This window comes from Bos javanicus, chromosome 21 (genome assembly GCF_032452875.1).
Source record: "Bos javanicus breed banteng chromosome 21, ARS-OSU_banteng_1.0, whole genome shotgun sequence".
Classification (NCBI taxonomy): domain Eukaryota; kingdom Metazoa; phylum Chordata; class Mammalia; order Artiodactyla; family Bovidae; genus Bos; species Bos javanicus.
Genome location: NC_083888.1, coordinates 45,451,016 through 45,468,186, shown reverse-complemented (window position 1 = coordinate 45,468,186; position 17,171 = coordinate 45,451,016). Strand labels below are relative to the sequence as shown.

General features: G+C 36.8%; 1 protein-coding gene across 2 annotated transcripts in view; it reads right to left on the bottom strand.

Annotated features, from left to right (window-relative positions):
• The window catches only part of BRMS1L (BRMS1 like transcriptional repressor), a 44,418-nt gene extending 27,840 nt beyond the window's left edge, over positions 1–16,578 (bottom strand). The window contains exons 1-4 of one of the 2 annotated variants that reach the window (XM_061394936.1): positions 15,888–16,578; positions 12,042–12,132; positions 8,196–8,323; positions 6,335–6,414 (exon numbers count right to left, since the gene is read on the bottom strand). In XM_061394936.1, the coding sequence (XP_061250920.1) occupies positions 6,335–6,414; positions 8,196–8,323; positions 12,042–12,132; positions 15,888–16,029 (441 nt within the window). In that variant the 5' untranslated portion in view covers positions 16,030–16,578. The remainder of the gene's footprint in view (positions 1–6,334; positions 6,415–8,195; positions 8,324–12,041; positions 12,133–15,887) is intronic. The other variant, XM_061394934.1, reaches the window with a different exon arrangement.
• Between the last annotated feature and the right edge of the window lie 593 nt (positions 16,579–17,171).

Sequence of the window (17,171 nt, the reverse complement as noted above, 5' to 3'; positions counted from 1 at the left end):
AGTTAGAATACAAATAGTATACATAGAGTCACGCCAGCTATGTGAAAAACAATTATACAAACATACGCACAATTAGGGCTTCCCAGGTGGCTCAGTGATAAAGAATCTGCCTGTATGCAGGAGATTCAGGTTTAATCCCTGGGTTGGGAAGATCCCCTGAAGAAGGAAATGACAACCCACTCCAGTATTCTTGCCTGGGAAATCCCATGGACAGAGGAACCTGGTGGGCTACAGTTCATGGGGTCACAAAAAAGTTGGATATGACTGAGCAACTGAGAATGCATGCACACTTATTAACAGTAATTACTTCTGCTTAGTAATTTATGGTTGCTTTTATTCTCTTCTTTAGACTTATTTCTCAAGTTTTCTCATCAAACACTTATTAATGTTATAATCAGAAAGAAAATAATCAAATGAATTGAAAACCAAAAAAAATCAGAGCTCTGAAGAGCTCTCACCAATTTTTAAAAATAGGAATGCTAACCCTGAACCCTAAGGGCCTGGCTGAAACCTTGCTACCACCTGCCATCACATCTTAAAACTCATTTCCAGCTCTATGGGGAGGCTTAAATGAGATAACCTAAATAAAGCATCTCTACCCATCTTAGTGTTTCAGGCACATTACAGTATTCTATAAATATGATTTTCTTCCTTAATTTGACACAAACCATCTGCTGCCTTGATTGCCTCTGTGGTTTTTGGAATACTCTCTGTGTGCATACCTGCGTGAACCTGTCTAGTCTCTGGCCCTGGCCCCTCTTTTCTATCTGCTGCTAATCAATCTTTTATTCTGACAACTAGCAGTGTGTCTTCCTTCTTCCCACTTCCCTCGTCCCAGGGGTTGTTTCCATTATTAATAAATGAGTCAAATGAAGAACTAAGGAATAAGCAGATACAAAGCCTTGTATGAGAAAGTTCAGATTTAACACTAAACCACATAAATAACTAGAAAAACAAGGGTTTCAATCCTTGTTCTGCTGCTTATTAACTGTGTGACTCCCAAGCAAATTATTTAACCTCTCTGAGTCTTTGTTAACCCATTCGTAACAATCAAGACAATTCCTATTCTATAAAATTGTTGTAAGCATTAAAATGAAAGTGAATACAAAACACATAACACTCTAAATATTTAAAGCTCCTATTCACCTTCTATTTCCTATCTAAAAATGTCCCTGAACTACTGACGAGTATTTTCAAATTAGTTATATAATTAAACAGATTAATTATAATAGTAATTATATATTAAACATTTAAAATATCAAACCATAACTAAACCAGAAGAAACTGAGGTAACTATTCAGCATCTCTGTGAAGAAGTGAGGACTTTCTAAAGCTGAAACACGATGGAAGAGAGAGAATATCAATACAATTGCCTAAGAAAAAACATTACTTAAATGTATCTTGTTGACTTTTATCTATGGCAATGTAGTGCACTAGATATTCACAAAAAACAAAACTAAATAAAACTCCCAACACATCTAGACATTCTAGATAGAATACCACAAAATCTTTTTAAAAATGTAGCTAATCTCTCAAGAAAATAAGATATATCCCCAAGGATCAAACATAAACAAGGAGCTAGAAACCAGCACGCTAACCTGATACTGAAACTGTGGTTTCCTTGAGGGTATTTGTTGGTTACTGAACAGAGGAGGCATGGTTTTTAGTGACTGTTTGGTTAAAAGAGAAAGATCTTGGAGGTAGCTGAGATCCCTATATGGTTCTGAAGGGTTACTACATTTTATGAAAAGGCTGACTTAAAACGATCCACCTGAGGAAAATTCAGCACAGAGCATAAGCGGAGAAAAAAGTTTTCCCTAAACATATATCATCTCAGGTCTGATTTCTACATATCTGAGATTTAAACACAGAAAATCCCAAGCCAAAAAACTAAAGCAGTCATGTGCTGGTGGCAGATAAGGATACCTGGCTAAAAAAATTCAGCAGAAAAAAAAGCAGATACTATTTAAAGGGGGCTTCCCAGGCGGCACTGTGGTAAAGAACCTGCCTGCCAATGCAGAAGATGCAAGAGACAGGGTTCGATCCCTGGGTTGGGAAGATCCCCTGGAGGAGGAAATGGCAACCCACTCCAGTATTCTTGCCTGGAGAGTCCTGGACAGAGCAGCCTGGAGGGCTACTGTCCACAGGGTTGCAAAGAGTCAGACGTGACTGAGCATATGCACACACACACACGTACACACAACCTGAAGAGCCACGTCTTCTGTCCAAGGCTCACAGAATTCCTACCAATAAAGCCTCCAAAATCATGAAATAAGCAAACAAACTGTGAGGTTTGGCAGAAATAAGAAACAGCAGAATTAGGCTTTGAAGAATGTCTGATAATGACTTACTGAATAAAAATATGAATTAACTATTAAGCAGTATGAAAGACAGAATGAGGACTTACATATGACTTATTAGAGTTCCAGAAGACAGAAGTAAAGACAATGGAAGAGAGGCAATACCAAAAAAGTTAACAGCTGAGAAATTTTTGGAATTAATGGAGGGACTTCCCTGCCGGTCCAGTGGTTAAGACTTCGCCTGGCAATGCAGGCGGTGCAGGCTTGATCCCTGGTCAGGGAGCTAAGATCCCACATGCCTCGTGGCCAAACAAAAAAAAAAAAAACATAAAGAGAATTAATGGAAAACAAATTCTGAGATGCAAAAGTCACAACAAATCCAAGTCAAGAGAGAAAAATAATCCTGTGGAGACACACGGTACAGAAATTGAAGAACAACAAAGAGAAGAGTCTTTGCAGCCAGTGAGGGAAAGGGAAAAAATATCTACAAATGACTGTAGGCTTCTAGCACAGACTGTGGAAAGCAAGGTCCTAAAAATATTAACAGGAAATAACTGTCATCCTAGAGTGTTATAACCCCCTAAACTGTTATTCCACAACGTTTACAAATAAAGCTATTTTGAACAAATAAAAACTGAACTAAAAGACTTTCAGGGAAGGAGTGCCTAGGATATTCTTCAAAAAGCAAAACATAAACCTGCAGGGAAGGGTTGCAACTCAAAAATAATGAACAAGGGGCTGCACTGGTGGTCCAATGGTTAAGAATCCACCTTCCAATGCAGGGGATACGGGTTCAATCCCTGGTTGGGGAACTAAGATCCCATGTGCCTCCAGGCAACTAAGCCTGCATGTGGCAACTACTGATCCTACACTCTCTAGTGCCTGCGCACCACAAAGATCCTTCATGCAGCAGTGAAGATTCCGCATGCCACAACTAAGATCTGATACAGACAAATTAATTAATTTAATAATTAAAAAGCAGTGAACAAGTAACTAGTATTAATAAAATATGTATAAACTTAAACACAACTAAATCTATGAGATCAAAGTAACATCTCATCTAAAGTATGAAAGGTGAGAAATTGTGAACTATAACTTGTAATTTGGGAGGGAGTAACTGCAGTTAGAGTTCTAAGGTCCTTTATATAGGAATTTTATCGAGGAGAACAGAGCTATTGATTGGTATTTAGATTCTACTAATGGAGGTATGTATACTGAAAATTTAAGATAATCTTTAAAATATAGAAATGGAAAATGTGGAGGTAATCAATAAAATAGAAATAGAGGACATAAATTTCTGATGTAATTTTAAAACTCAATAAATCACACATACTTACCAAAAAAAGGTCAGGAGAGAATTTTAAAAAAGGATAGAGAAGAACAAATTAAAAACACAGAATAGGTTGGACTTAAATACCAAAATAATTGGACTAAATTTATCAGTTAAAAGACAAAAATTGTTAGAATAGTTTTATTTTAAATCAAGGTATATGTTATTTATAAGTAATACACCTAAAATACAAGGCCAGAAAAAAGTGAAGAGATGAAAAAAAATAAAGAATGAAAAAACCTCTTATCAGGCAGATGCCAAGCCAAATAAAACTAGGGTACCTGCTTTAACTGTCAAGACAAAATAGACTTTAAGGCAAAAATCACTGTTACAGAGACAAAAGGGTATAAAAAAAGGATAAAATGTTACACTCATTAATAATACAAAAATTTTAATATGTGTGTGCTAATACAGACTCTCTTTCTCTCCCTCTCCCTGTCTGTCTCTCAGTCATGTTCGACTCTTTGCGACCCCATAGACTGTAGCCTACCAGGCTCCTCTGTCCATGGGATTTTTCAGGCAATAGTACTGGAGTGGATTGCCTTTTCCTGTTCCAGGGGATCTTCCCAACCCCAGGCTCGAACTCGGGTCTCCTGCATTGTAGACAGACGCTTTACTGTCTGAGCCACCAGGGAAATCCTCTCTCTCTATATATATATATACACACACATATATAAAGTAAAAACTGATAGAATTAAGGAGATATTGGAAATTAAATATCTCATTTACAAGAGTATCTAAAATAATAAAATACTTAGGAATAAACTAAAGTGAAAGATTTGTATACTGACAATATAAAACACTGATGAAAGAAATTAAGGAAAACACAAAAATAAGTGGAAAGAAAGCCCATGTTCATGGGTTGGAAGACTTATTATTGTTAATATGTCCATACTACCCAAAGCAATTTAAAAAAATCAATGTAACCTCTACCAAAATTCCAATGACTTTTTAACAGCAATAAAAAAACAATCCTAAAATTCATATGGAAATACAAAGGACCCCAAGTAGCCAAAACAATTTTGAGGAAGAAGAACAAATGTGAGGAGGCCTCACACATCCTAATTTTAAAACATATTATAAAACTACAGTAATTATAACAATATGGTACCAGAATAAAACTTAGACCAATGGAATAGAAATAGAGAGCCTTGAAAATAAACCCATGCATGTATGGTCAACTAAACTTCACCAAGGGTGCAAAGAATATATACATCACTTTCACTGCAGCATTATTCACAAATCACATTATTACTTATATGATGATTTATTTATATTATTCACACTCTAAATTAAGAAAGGGTAACATGGTTGGATATAGTATCAATATATAAAACTCACTTTTTTATGCAGCAGCAGAAAATAAAAAGTAAAAAAGGTAATTTTAAAAAAGCTGTTACTAAACAACAAATAAAATTAATAATAACAACTGTAAGAAGGAAAAGAGCAAGGTAAAATTATTAGGCTATTGAGTCATCATCTTACTAGAATGAAAGCTGCAAAAAGAGAAATTGTGATACTGATGCAAGAGGAGCTAAACACACCACAGGAATAGATGGAAAAAACGCTAAAAACAAGCCAGCACACACATGGATATTTGGTATAAAAAAGAGATGGAATTGCTGATTAGTGGGGAAACAATGAAGTATGTAATAAACAGTGAGATCACTTATCCATAAGCAAAGAAGTAAAATTAGATCCATACTTTAATCACACAAAAATGAATTAAAGATAGTTTAGCAACAAAAAGCAAAATTTCAAATTTTAAAAGAAAACATATCGTTTTACTCAAAGTGGGGAAAACACAAGAAACATATACAGTATTATAAAGGAAAGATGATAAATTCAACCACATTAAAATGTGAAATTTTGTTTAAAAGGTCATTAAAAAGAGTGAAAAAGATTCCCCATTGCCTGGGTAAAAATATTTGCAAAGCTTATAACCAGCAGTGCATTTGTATCCAGAATATATGAAGACTCTCTACAGTCAATGAGGAAAAGACTAAAAGCTCAACATAAAGGTAAAAGATATGTACAGGTACTTCTTAGAAAAGAAAACCCAAACAGCCAATAAACATCAAAAGATGTTTCATCTCAGTTATAACCAAGAAAATGACACAAGCTCCATCATTTTTATATCTATCTACTCCCAGTACTTTAATGGTTTATAAAGATATGGTACATTAAGATAAGAATCATCATAGAACTTGTTCTTATTTTCACTAGTTACTTATGATCTTGTCTAGGTCTTATGAAAAGTAATCTGCAAAATCAACACTATGTTTTCCAGTGCTAGAGAATCCATTTTTCCCCCATAAAGAATTTTGCCCTAAGATGTGGAGACAGATCAAAAAATTGAGAAATTAATACAACTACCGGTTATACATTTTTTGCGTCTTTAACATTATCCTAATTATACTACTTTTGGTGATGCCAGATGACATAATCATTACAAAGTCTTTTTAAGGCGACAGCTGCAAAACTTCTAAAATTATATCACTTAGTTCTTTTGTATGATTCTTTCTTTGTGTCCTATTTCCAATATAGCTTCCAGTCAAACTGTATTAAAAAAAAAATTGCATAAGTGGGCTGAACTAAAGTACTATTCAATTTTGTTTCATTTATTTTACTTTTTTAACTGCTGCACTCAGAAGAAGACTTGAAGAACTGAAATCAGCTTAAAAGTTAAGCAAAATAACAGTACCTCACAATGCTGGCGAGAAGCTTGAATTTCACATTCATATTTGTTCTTTACAGATTCTAAGCAGAGCTCTCTATAGATTCCTGCAACCAAACACAATTACTCTGATTATGTTAGCAATAAGGAGTTTCATTATCACTTCCCTGTAAGAATTCTGTCCTATTTTATAAAATGAATCAAGAAGAAATTGGAGGGTCTAACTTTACCTTTAAAAACTAGAAATAACAAGGCTCAGTCAAAATATATGTCAAAGAAGACTACAAAACTAAGAGCTAGAGAGAAACTACACTGCAAATTTTAGTTCTTACCCATTTTTCTAAAAAATATTTCTAAATGCTTGTTAGAGAATGATTAAAACAAAAATAAAACTCTTCACCTATGAAAAACAATGTCTCAGGATTCATAAGGGAAATAGAGTCAAAAAACTCTGGTTTCTCAATCATATATACTCAAACTAACAACTGGATACCATAACCATGGAAACCACTATTTTTTAACTATTACTTATATTCAGAGTCCGAAGCTTCCAAGAAGACTAAATGTATAAACTAATATAACGAAATTTATAAATTAACACCATGTTTGAGTGCTCCTGACAGAGCTTTACCTAGAGAATAGATGTTCAAGAGAGTTTAACTTAGAGGTACCGAGACAACCACATAAAATAGGCACCCTAAAAAAACCACATAAAATAGGCCATGCAAATACGCCATCACAAAAATGGCAAAGAGGTCTAGATGTACATACTTAACTCTATGCCATAGCTGCCTCTAGAACTGCAATACTCTTTCTTGTACAATAAAGGCAAGGAACAGATATCTGGAACTATGCCGTCAGCAACACAATCACACGCACTACTCTTTGTACAATCAAAAAGTACAGGAGGCCACCTAGTAGCAAAGTGAATAACTGACTCAAGTAATATTTTCAAAACATTAGGAAGTCCACTTAGTTCTTTTCAAATGTCAAAGAAAAGTAAGGACATGTTTACTTTTAAGGATGTGCTAAGTCAATATGCAAAGATAGCAGATTAAGCATCACATTATCTATATACTTAAGCACTCAAGACTAAAATTCGGTTTAAGGAGGATTCAGTATAAGAAGAACCTATTATCAACAATGCCGTAGGTATTATTAAGATATAACAGGTGTATGAGGATCAATTATTGTTCCCCAAAAAGAAAACAATCAGCATCTCCAGTAAATTTCAGTTTTCAGTTTGACTATGAAAAATCATTAAATGATCTTCAAATAGATACATCCTTTGTTAGGCATGGTAGGACACAATTCTGAGGCCAGATCCCAGTTACAAACAGAAGACTGAAATTTAACCATACAAATAAAATACGTGTCCATTTATTCATAATCACAAATGCATTATCAAACTTTTCAAAATAAAAACTTATAACTGAACTACAGGTTTGAAGGTTAATTTCCTGTTCTGTAACATCCTGATCAAAATTTTTTTAATGTTTTTATAAATAAGAACTCTTTATCACTCTTAAAGATGAAAAATACTAAGAGGACTTAAATTGAACATTAATAGAAAAATAAACTATGGTAGTAACAGTATCTCTTAATGAAAATATCCTGGTTTCTAATTGTTTCACATGTGGAAATACCTTTTCAACAACACTGTGACCAATTTGAGGGCTTTTTTTTTTTAACCCTCCACAGCAGCAGAGAAAAGCAGGAGGCATTTAATAAATTAAAATAACTGTGGGCTGATTGATAGTATAATGTTCTGTTCAATGTAAATACATTTGTACTTCTATTAACAACAACCACTCATTTGACAAACACCTTTTAAATCTATTGAAGAATTCATATTCTACTATATGGAAAAGATGTTTCACTTTCCTACCTGCTACCTTTGTACGAATTTGCATATTTTCTTGTAAAGTTGCCAGTGGTTCCAAATATTCTGGTGCTTTTCCAGCTATGACTTCTTGTAGTTTTGCATCCACCTGACTTAATCGTTCTTTATAAAGTCTTAACAAAGCAAAAATTAATATATTAATTTTAAAAGCCCAGCAAAGGCTAACAATTTATCATTTCTATACATTATCTCTTAATATCATTCATATTCTGATAGCCTACCAAATGTATTTTTTCCTTGATCTCAGGTGACAAGAACACAGTTACATCATTTGACTTAAATGCAAATCATCACAAAGAAATGTTTTTCTATTTTTTAGATATATCACTTTTTAATGGTGAATTTACAAATCAAAAAAATACAACCAAAATAACTACCTCTGGACACTGCAGATGTTTTTAACTGCAGAATAAATCAATTCTAAGAGAAAAGGTCAAATAAACACTGAGTTTAAAAGGGACAAATCATTTTGATTAATTTAGATACAGGCATTACTAGCTGTCAAAAATAAATAATTCCCTGTCTCCTCTCCAAATCTCCTGAAAAGAAGTCAGTATAACAATATTCAGCCTACTAATTTTTAAGAGAACAAAGCAGCAGCAGAGTAAAACCAAAGGCTAGGGAACTTAAGACCTGGCATATTCAGCTCATCTAAACTGAGAATGAAGAAGCTGTAACAACATGAGTTGCTTGGCAGATGGGGAAGTGAAAAGCGGGGCAAAGAATCCCCGTTGCTCTTTTTACGAGTCTACATGCAAACAGGCCTAATGTAACAGCTGTCACATCAATACCTTCAGCTTGATTATCAAAGATGGTATATGAGGCAACTCAATGTTTATTTTTACCAACAGTCCTTCAGGATAGAACGTTTTTTTTAACAAGAAAATGTTGAAACTGTCATTCTTTGTGAGAAGCACTTCTAACCCTGGTTTTGTAGCATTTCAAAGGTATCCTAAAATTTCAAAGCAGATTAACAATTTAAGATCATTATGTAAAAAAAATTTTTGCCATTTATTACTGCATCATAAGTGACTATGTCACAATACATCACAAGGATGGCATATAGTAACTCCCAGAAGAAACCACTGATTATGCTTATAGTTGTTTGTATAAACAGCAATTGACTATTGAAAACATGATGATACTTGGCGTTCATGTAATATTCCACTCTTTCCTCTTGAAAATACCAACTAATACAACTAAGACAACTAATATTGTCTATTATTGATCATTATATTTAGCATAGCAATTTATATAATGATTTTAAAGGAATAAAGCAAGTTTGAGTGTTCATACTAGTTAATATTCTTTTTTTTAAACCAGAAAGGAAAAATTATTTGAATCAACTTCCAAAATAATACATTATCATGTCTGAGTTAAATTTTTCTAAAATTCAACATACAATGTATGAAATCCAAAAAGTATAACACGATACTAATAGTTTTTGAAATTATAAATACAACTTCAGACAAAATGCTAAAAAACTAATACAAAACATGACTGCACCTGAAAAACATCAAACTCATACAAAATATGGATAATAAGGTATCCTGTATAGGTGAACATCCTGAATGAAGAGGATATGTGAATTAACAGTATTCAATTAACTCACTTTTAAAAGAATAGGTTCCTCAAAATCAGTATAATTTCTACAACCTTGGAATCAAGTATAAACTCATCAAAGGCAAGGATCATGAGTCCGGCAGCAGCAACCACAATACTATTCACAGAATAGAAGCTAATTAATGTTTGTTGGATGCTGAACACGGTAATGAATGGACACTTGGGTGGGACAAGTCCCTCTTTCTTTTTAAGAAGGTGGAAGAACTCACCTTCCACCACTTTACAAACTGCAAATTGTGGATTTTCTGCCTTAGGAAAGGAGTGCTATATGTGCCCTATAGTGCTAGAACAGGCAAAAGCAGGATATTCATTATTATTATTAATATATCTCTCACCTCTTCCAAAGAGGATTTGAGACAGCTTAAAGAGATACACAGTAAGAGAGGACAAAAATAAAAAACAAAGCAACAGGGCAAGACAAAAAAATAATTATAAACCTTGTGCCGAGATCTTTTTTTCAAAAACATTTATAGATACCAATTCCTTGAGAAAGAATTCTATTAAATAGTGTTAATGAGTCTACTTTTAATACTTTCAGAAATGAATAATGCTGATAGGGGGAACTGGCTGGTGATCATGGTGAGCCATGAGAAAGCAAAAACCAAGGCAACTGCCTGCCCCAAGGGGAACAAGATTAGACCAAATGACTCACTAGATGCAAACTTCTCCTATGTAATATATTATACTAGAGCTTTACAACAATTTTAATTTCTTGGATAACCAAAAAAGGCTCTATAAAAGCTCAATAACTGTTTAAGAATCACTCGTTCATGGATTTCTTATGCTAAAATACAAATTTGCTTCCTCTTTGCCAGAATGACCCCAAATGAACTGAATGAAGTCTCTGTGTTGCCCAAATAATGGATTCCTGGGAATCCAAACTAATTTTAACTTCAAATTAATAATGTAAATCTTTAGCATTAGAAAGTATCATGCTTTTTAAAGGCAAAATTTTATACTATGGATTATTTTGGATTGCTTATATCAATTTGTCACACTAGCATAGAACATTGTCTATATATTCATCACTAATACCAATGAAAGTTAACACCAGAAATGGCATAAACAGCAGGATTCGTCTGGTAACGAAATCTGTCTTATTTCAGGCTGGCAATTCCAGATATTAAATGGGCTTTCATCTCTTCTTTGGGCCTCTCTAGGGAAGAAGTAGGAAAAAGAGAATAAGCAGCAAAATCACAAAGAATCCATAAACTGAAGAGGCAGCTTCTGAATAAGTTAAGCTATCTATGGTCTCAAAGGTTTCTCCCTTTCATCTACGTTTCCTAAAGTATGCCCCATGACCTTGCCGGCAAGTTCCAAACTGAATGTTCACCTTTAAGATGTCTTTAAAATCTGCATCTATTCTATTCTCTCCAGTCACTGGAGCCCCTTCGTGCATTACCAACTTTACATAAGAGTTCTGGCATTATAAAGAGGGGGAAAAAACAGTATCTATAAACACACAACTACATGCCAGACAAATGGCTGAGAATTTTATATACTGCTCATTCGATCTTTACAGTAGATAATAAAGAATCTATTACTATATTTTTAAAATCTGTCAAGAAAGCCTGGATTCAGGGCCTGTGATTCCACTATGATTCCTCCAAAGTAATGTGCCTTAGTGGAAGGAACATGATAGCACCTAAGAGGCAAAGCCTAGCTTAATTTATCACCTTCTGATAAACTATGAACAAATCACTAAACCTCTGTGAGCATCAATCTTCTCAAGAGTAAATGAGAGAGAAAACTATCTTCCAACCTTACAGAGAAGCAAACTAAACAATGCATGTGAAAACATGCAATGTATACATTATCCAATGTTAAGATATAAATAAAAATCACCATGCCATCTATGGGAAATAACTCTTATTCTCAAATTTTTTTAAAAATGTTATCTTTATCCAGTTATTTAACAAAGGAATGAATGAAGCATATTAGAACCAAGGGTGCAGCAATCCAAGGAAAACACTTTCCTAACCAATACCCACATAAAAATCTTATTAAATCCCCCCCAAAACCAGCCTCAAAACCCTTGATTAGTTAATGAGGCCTTCAACAGGAAAACAATAGTTGAAGCCTTTTTCAGGGCTGTCAGTCCCATAAAAAACAAAAAGGAAAATAGAATGAATATAATTTCTCTCATGCTAGTATACACGTGACAAGGTTGAGATCCAGTGACAGTGACCTTCAGAAGTTACTACTTACTGATCCTTGAGATCGGTAAACTGTTTTTCAAGATTGGACATTTCATCTAAACATTCCATTCTTCTTCTTTCACAGTCTTCATCATCCATTTCTGTTAATAAAATGCAAATATCAAAGATAAAACTAATGTTATGTTCCAAATACATCTGAACGTTAATTCAAATGGTTAAAGAAAAAAAAAACACAGAAAAACTACATTAGGACTTAAATATTTATCAAAAATAATTTCCACTGTAGATTTAATGTAAAATACAGATAAAAGTTAAAACAGTCGCTAGTGTAATAGTGTAGTGTTAGTCGCTCAGTTGTGCCCGACTCTTTGAGACCCCATGGACTGCAGCCCACCAGGCCCCTATGTCCATGGGATTCTCCAGGCAAGGATACTGGAGTGGGTTACCATTTCCTTCTCCAGGGGATCTATCGAACACAGGGATCCAATCCGGGTCTACCTGCACTGCAGGCAGATTCTTTACCGACTGAGTCATCAGTAAACAGCCATTTACTGATGAAAACATCAGTAAAACAATCGCTGGACCTTCTTAATTTTATCCATTTTTTAAAATAATTTTATTTATTTATTTTGGCTGTGCTGGGTCTTTGTTGCTGTGTCGGCCTTTCTCTAGTTGCAATGACTGGAGGCTACTCTCTAGTTGAGGCACATGGGCTTTTTATTGTGGCAGCTTCTCTTGTTTCAGAGCACAGGCTCCATGGTGCCCGCCCTTCAAGAGGTGCAGCACTCAGGCTACAGCTACGTAGTTACGGTTCCTGGGCTCTAGAGCACAGTCTCGATAGTTGTGGTGCGTAGGTAGGCTCAGTTGCTTCATAGCATGTGGGATCTTCCCAGATCAGGGATCAAACGTGTCTCCTGCATTGGCAGGCAGATTCTTTATCACTGAGCCACCAGGGAAACCTCTTTATTCACTCTTAAATCATTTTATTAAAGGGCTGATGGGCAGTGGTCCAGTGGTTAAGACTGTGCTCCCACTTGTAAGGGGCACAGGTTCGATCACTGATCAAGAAACTAAGTTCCCACATGCTGTAGCACAGCCAAAAAGAGAAAGGTTGACCTTAAACTATGACTATAAAGTAATTAATCCACTTTGAACTTGTTTTCCACCAACTCACCAGAACTTAAGCACCAAAATGATTATGTCCTTTAAAGGTTAATATTGCTCAAGAATACTTATGGAATTCCACTTATGGCATGCTCACATAGATAATTTGCAAGTCAAATAAAAAAAGAAAATTAATCTCATTATGTTTACCACAGAGTATCTTGGTTTCCTACTCCTAGGCTACCACTGTTCCTCTCCCCAAATTTCTGTCAGTCAGTGAGAAAGAGGAAAGAGGAAAACAAGCAAACTTTTCAAGGAAAACAACTGATAGCTACCAGCTCTCTCCTATATTTCACATTGTCTGTTTTTATCAATACATCACATATAGTTGACAACATCAGAATAACTTAAGCACAAAATGATATTCGTATTGATCATCATCAAATAAAAGTCAAACTATGAGAAAAAATTAAATTATGTTCAGTTACTTTCTACAGCAAGAGAGTATGATTTTTTTTTTATTTTTCTGAAACAGATTAAAATTATTTCTGGCTCTTAAGAGCTTATTCCTTGACTCTTTAAAATGTGGTCCCTCAAGATGACTCACTCTCCAATATCTCTGGATGGAGTTTTTCTGTAGCCTTAAGACTGGCCCAGTACCAAGGTTGGAGAGGAATAAACCTGTGGGAGTTAAACATGCAAGATAAACGGTAGAAAAGAGATGAAAAACAACATGCAACTGGAAAATTAATTTCTTTGTACTTAAAAAATCTGACTTGTGCTTCAAATTATTATCATATTGTCCATAAATAATGTGTCCATTATTTGGGGGGATAGAACAAAAAACAGTTAAAAAACAAAAGCCCACAAGAATCAACATAAAAATTAGAGAGGCAGAATTTTAGTAAATAGATGTCATTTTGAGAGATCCTGACTCCCATAAAAAGAAAAACAAAGAACATGTGAAGATAAAATGTTTTACAGATGCAGAAAACGTACTCACATATAGTAGAGATGTTCTCTGTATTCTTCACTTTTGAAATCTCACCTATTTTCATGACTAAGCAGATGAGTTCCAAATTATGCTTCCCATCCCAGGCAGGTTCCAATGCCACATTACCACCTGTCAGTTGGGCACTCTGACTCAAATACACCATCAGGACCTCAAAAACAACATGTCTGTAATACTTTATCTTCTATCTTCATCTCAATCTTTTTTTTTTTTTTTTTTCTATTTCTGTTCAAACTACCACCATTCTCCTTGCATTTGGATTTTTCTTCTTACATTGACTCCTAAACTTGTAGTCATCAATCCCACTTTCTGCTTTTTCTGAAGTCTTTCACACCTGTTTCTTTTCCTTTTCTAGCTCAAATCCTTCTCCCAACCAAACTGGTTTTCTCACTCTTAAATAAGGCTTAAGCTCTGGCCTTGCACTTTTTCTTATATTCCTTCTTCTACAGAAACACCTGAACGTTACCACTCCAATCCAAATTCCGCCCATTCTTCAAGATAATTTAGGTAATCCCACTAGCTTTTGCTGACCACCCTGTACTGAAAAGATTTCCTCTACCTCTGAATTTCTACAGTATTGTTTATAAAGAAGCGTTCATTTGGCAATTGATTCAAGTGGTGACCTATGACAGCTCTTTAACTGTGGTCAGATCATAACTATTTATACCGTCCACTGAGTAGAACCCAATACTGTAAAAGGAAGTCACTCAGAAACACTTATTCGGGGTGGCTGATTTATTGACTGAAATTACATACTTCCATGGACTTTTCTTTGAAAGGGAAGCCTAAAAAAGGAGAGTGTCACGGTGATGATAGGCTGTCGTTAACCTGTCATCAATCCTTGCTTCACATGGCCAAAATCAGGCCAAAGCAAAGAAATAAGTCTCGTCTTCGTCGTATGGATAGAAGGAAAAGAACCCATGTAATCATGAACTTCATTTCTTTTTAAAATAACCGTTCCTAAAATTTTGCAAAAATTGATGTATGGTGTTAACCTGCCCCCCTCCACTCTACCCCATGCCACTCCCTTCAAAACAGAAAACAAAAACAAATAAACAAAAAAAATCTGAAACAGCACAAAGTTCGAAAAGACTGCAGGGAAGAAAAGATTTGGAGAACTTCAAAGCTGCCAAAAATCAGCTAGTTATTTATAAGCATATGAAGATCTCCAATCAATCCTGATGTTGGGCTCTTCTTCTCAGTCTTGAAAAGTTCACAGAAATGATGCAGATGACCCAGCTCCCACGTCAGTCCCCCGAAAGAGGACGAATGTCAACTACTGACTGACACGCTGACTTGGAAGCTGACATTAATAAATTCTAAACCAGCCAAGAGCGAGTACCCTCGGCTCCTGACAACCCACACACGCAGAGAAGGGCTGCAAAGGTGCAATATAAGAAGTCGGCGGTGTGGGGAGAGGAGGCATTTCCAGCGTCTCCCAGATAAGATGCGGGACATTTTCCTCTCCGGATAGCCCGAGGCACTACCCAGAGGTCCCAAGGGCGGGGCGGATCGAGAACAGAACCGAGCAGCGTCCGTGAGCTGGACGAGTCCAGGCCCGCGCCCTGCTCCGCTCCGCCCCGCCAACTGGGACCGGCCAGGAGCTGGGCAGCGCCCCGCGAACAGTTTGGGTGCCACGGAGGGCCGGGAGCCAGTCTCCGCCCCTTCCCTCTCTCCCCGCCCCGCTCTCCCAGCAGGACGCAGCTGCCGGCGTGTGGAGAGCGGCCTTTCGCTATCCTGGCGCGAGGACTCGGGGTCCCAGCCCGCTGGGTCTCGTACCTGAGCTATCTCCATCCTCAGAGACCGACGAGCTCTCGGTGTCTTCGTCCTCGGAGCTGCTCCCCTCGTTTTCGGCGTAGTCCACCTCCATCTCATCGTGATGGTTCGTCTCCTTCTTATCCCCTCGGGAATGGACTGGCATTTTCCAGCCGCGCCGTCGCTTTCCACTCCCGGCGCCCAGCCCGGCCACCGCCGCTTCAATGAAGGGCGCGCCGAACGCCCCGACCCACCCAGCCGCCGAGCTCGTTCAGAACCCCCTCGGCTCCTCCCCGCCCCCGCCGGAGCCTCACAACCTAACCCGCAGGCTCAGCACTGAGAGCTCTGCCATTGGTGGAGGCAGTCCTCCCGAGCCGGGGGATGGAGCTAATCCTGCTCCGGTCCGGTTGGTTGCCGGTAATTACGGCGCGGCCTCGCGGTGTGTGTCGGGAATTGTAGTCCTTACTGTTCAGACCTGCAGAGGCCGCCGGCTTCGAAGCTTCAACTACCCTGATTGCTTCTCCCCTCTGGACTTCAAGTCCCACAAGGCACGAAAGCTGCCAGACTCGGTCGCAGTTTATAAACTAAACAGAAACAGATTGTGAGATTTTGCTCTGTATTTATTCTTTTCCCGCCAAGTGCTTGTCTGAGCTTCCAGGCCATCCAGGATGTTACTGTCAGATGTGAGAAGGTCTTTTGCCTGAGGGTTTTCCCTCCTCTTTAAGCCTACAGGAACTGGAGAAATGTCTCTTTACCTAAGCACTTTTATTACCACTGTTAAACTATTGTTGAATTAGTTTCTGCAGACAACTTGCACTTCCTATGTTGCACAAAAATCTTTAAATTATTCTTGAAACTTTTGCAATATGAAAGGAAAGGAAGCTTTATCTTGGCACTTTTCTCTAGTACGTTTTACATTTTTTTTTTTTTTTTTTTTTTACCATATGCGGGTTTCCCTGGTGGCTCAGACGGTAAAGAATCTGCCTGCAATGCAGGAGACCAGGTTCGATCTCTGGGTCGGGAAGATACCCTGGAGAAGGGAATGGCTATCAACTCCTGTATTCTTGCCTGGAGCATTCCATGGACAGGGCAGCCTGTTGGGGTACAGTCCATGGAGTGAAAAAGAGTCGGACACAGCTGAGCGACTAACACAGTTCCAGTTTGCCATACGCAGCCTGAATATGCCTCCAGTCTTAACTGAAGTTTTCAATGAAAAATACATATTTGACTTAATGAAATGTTTGATTTTTTCAATGGTAGGGATGATAGACAAGGAAAACTCATTATGTATCTTAATCATAATAACAT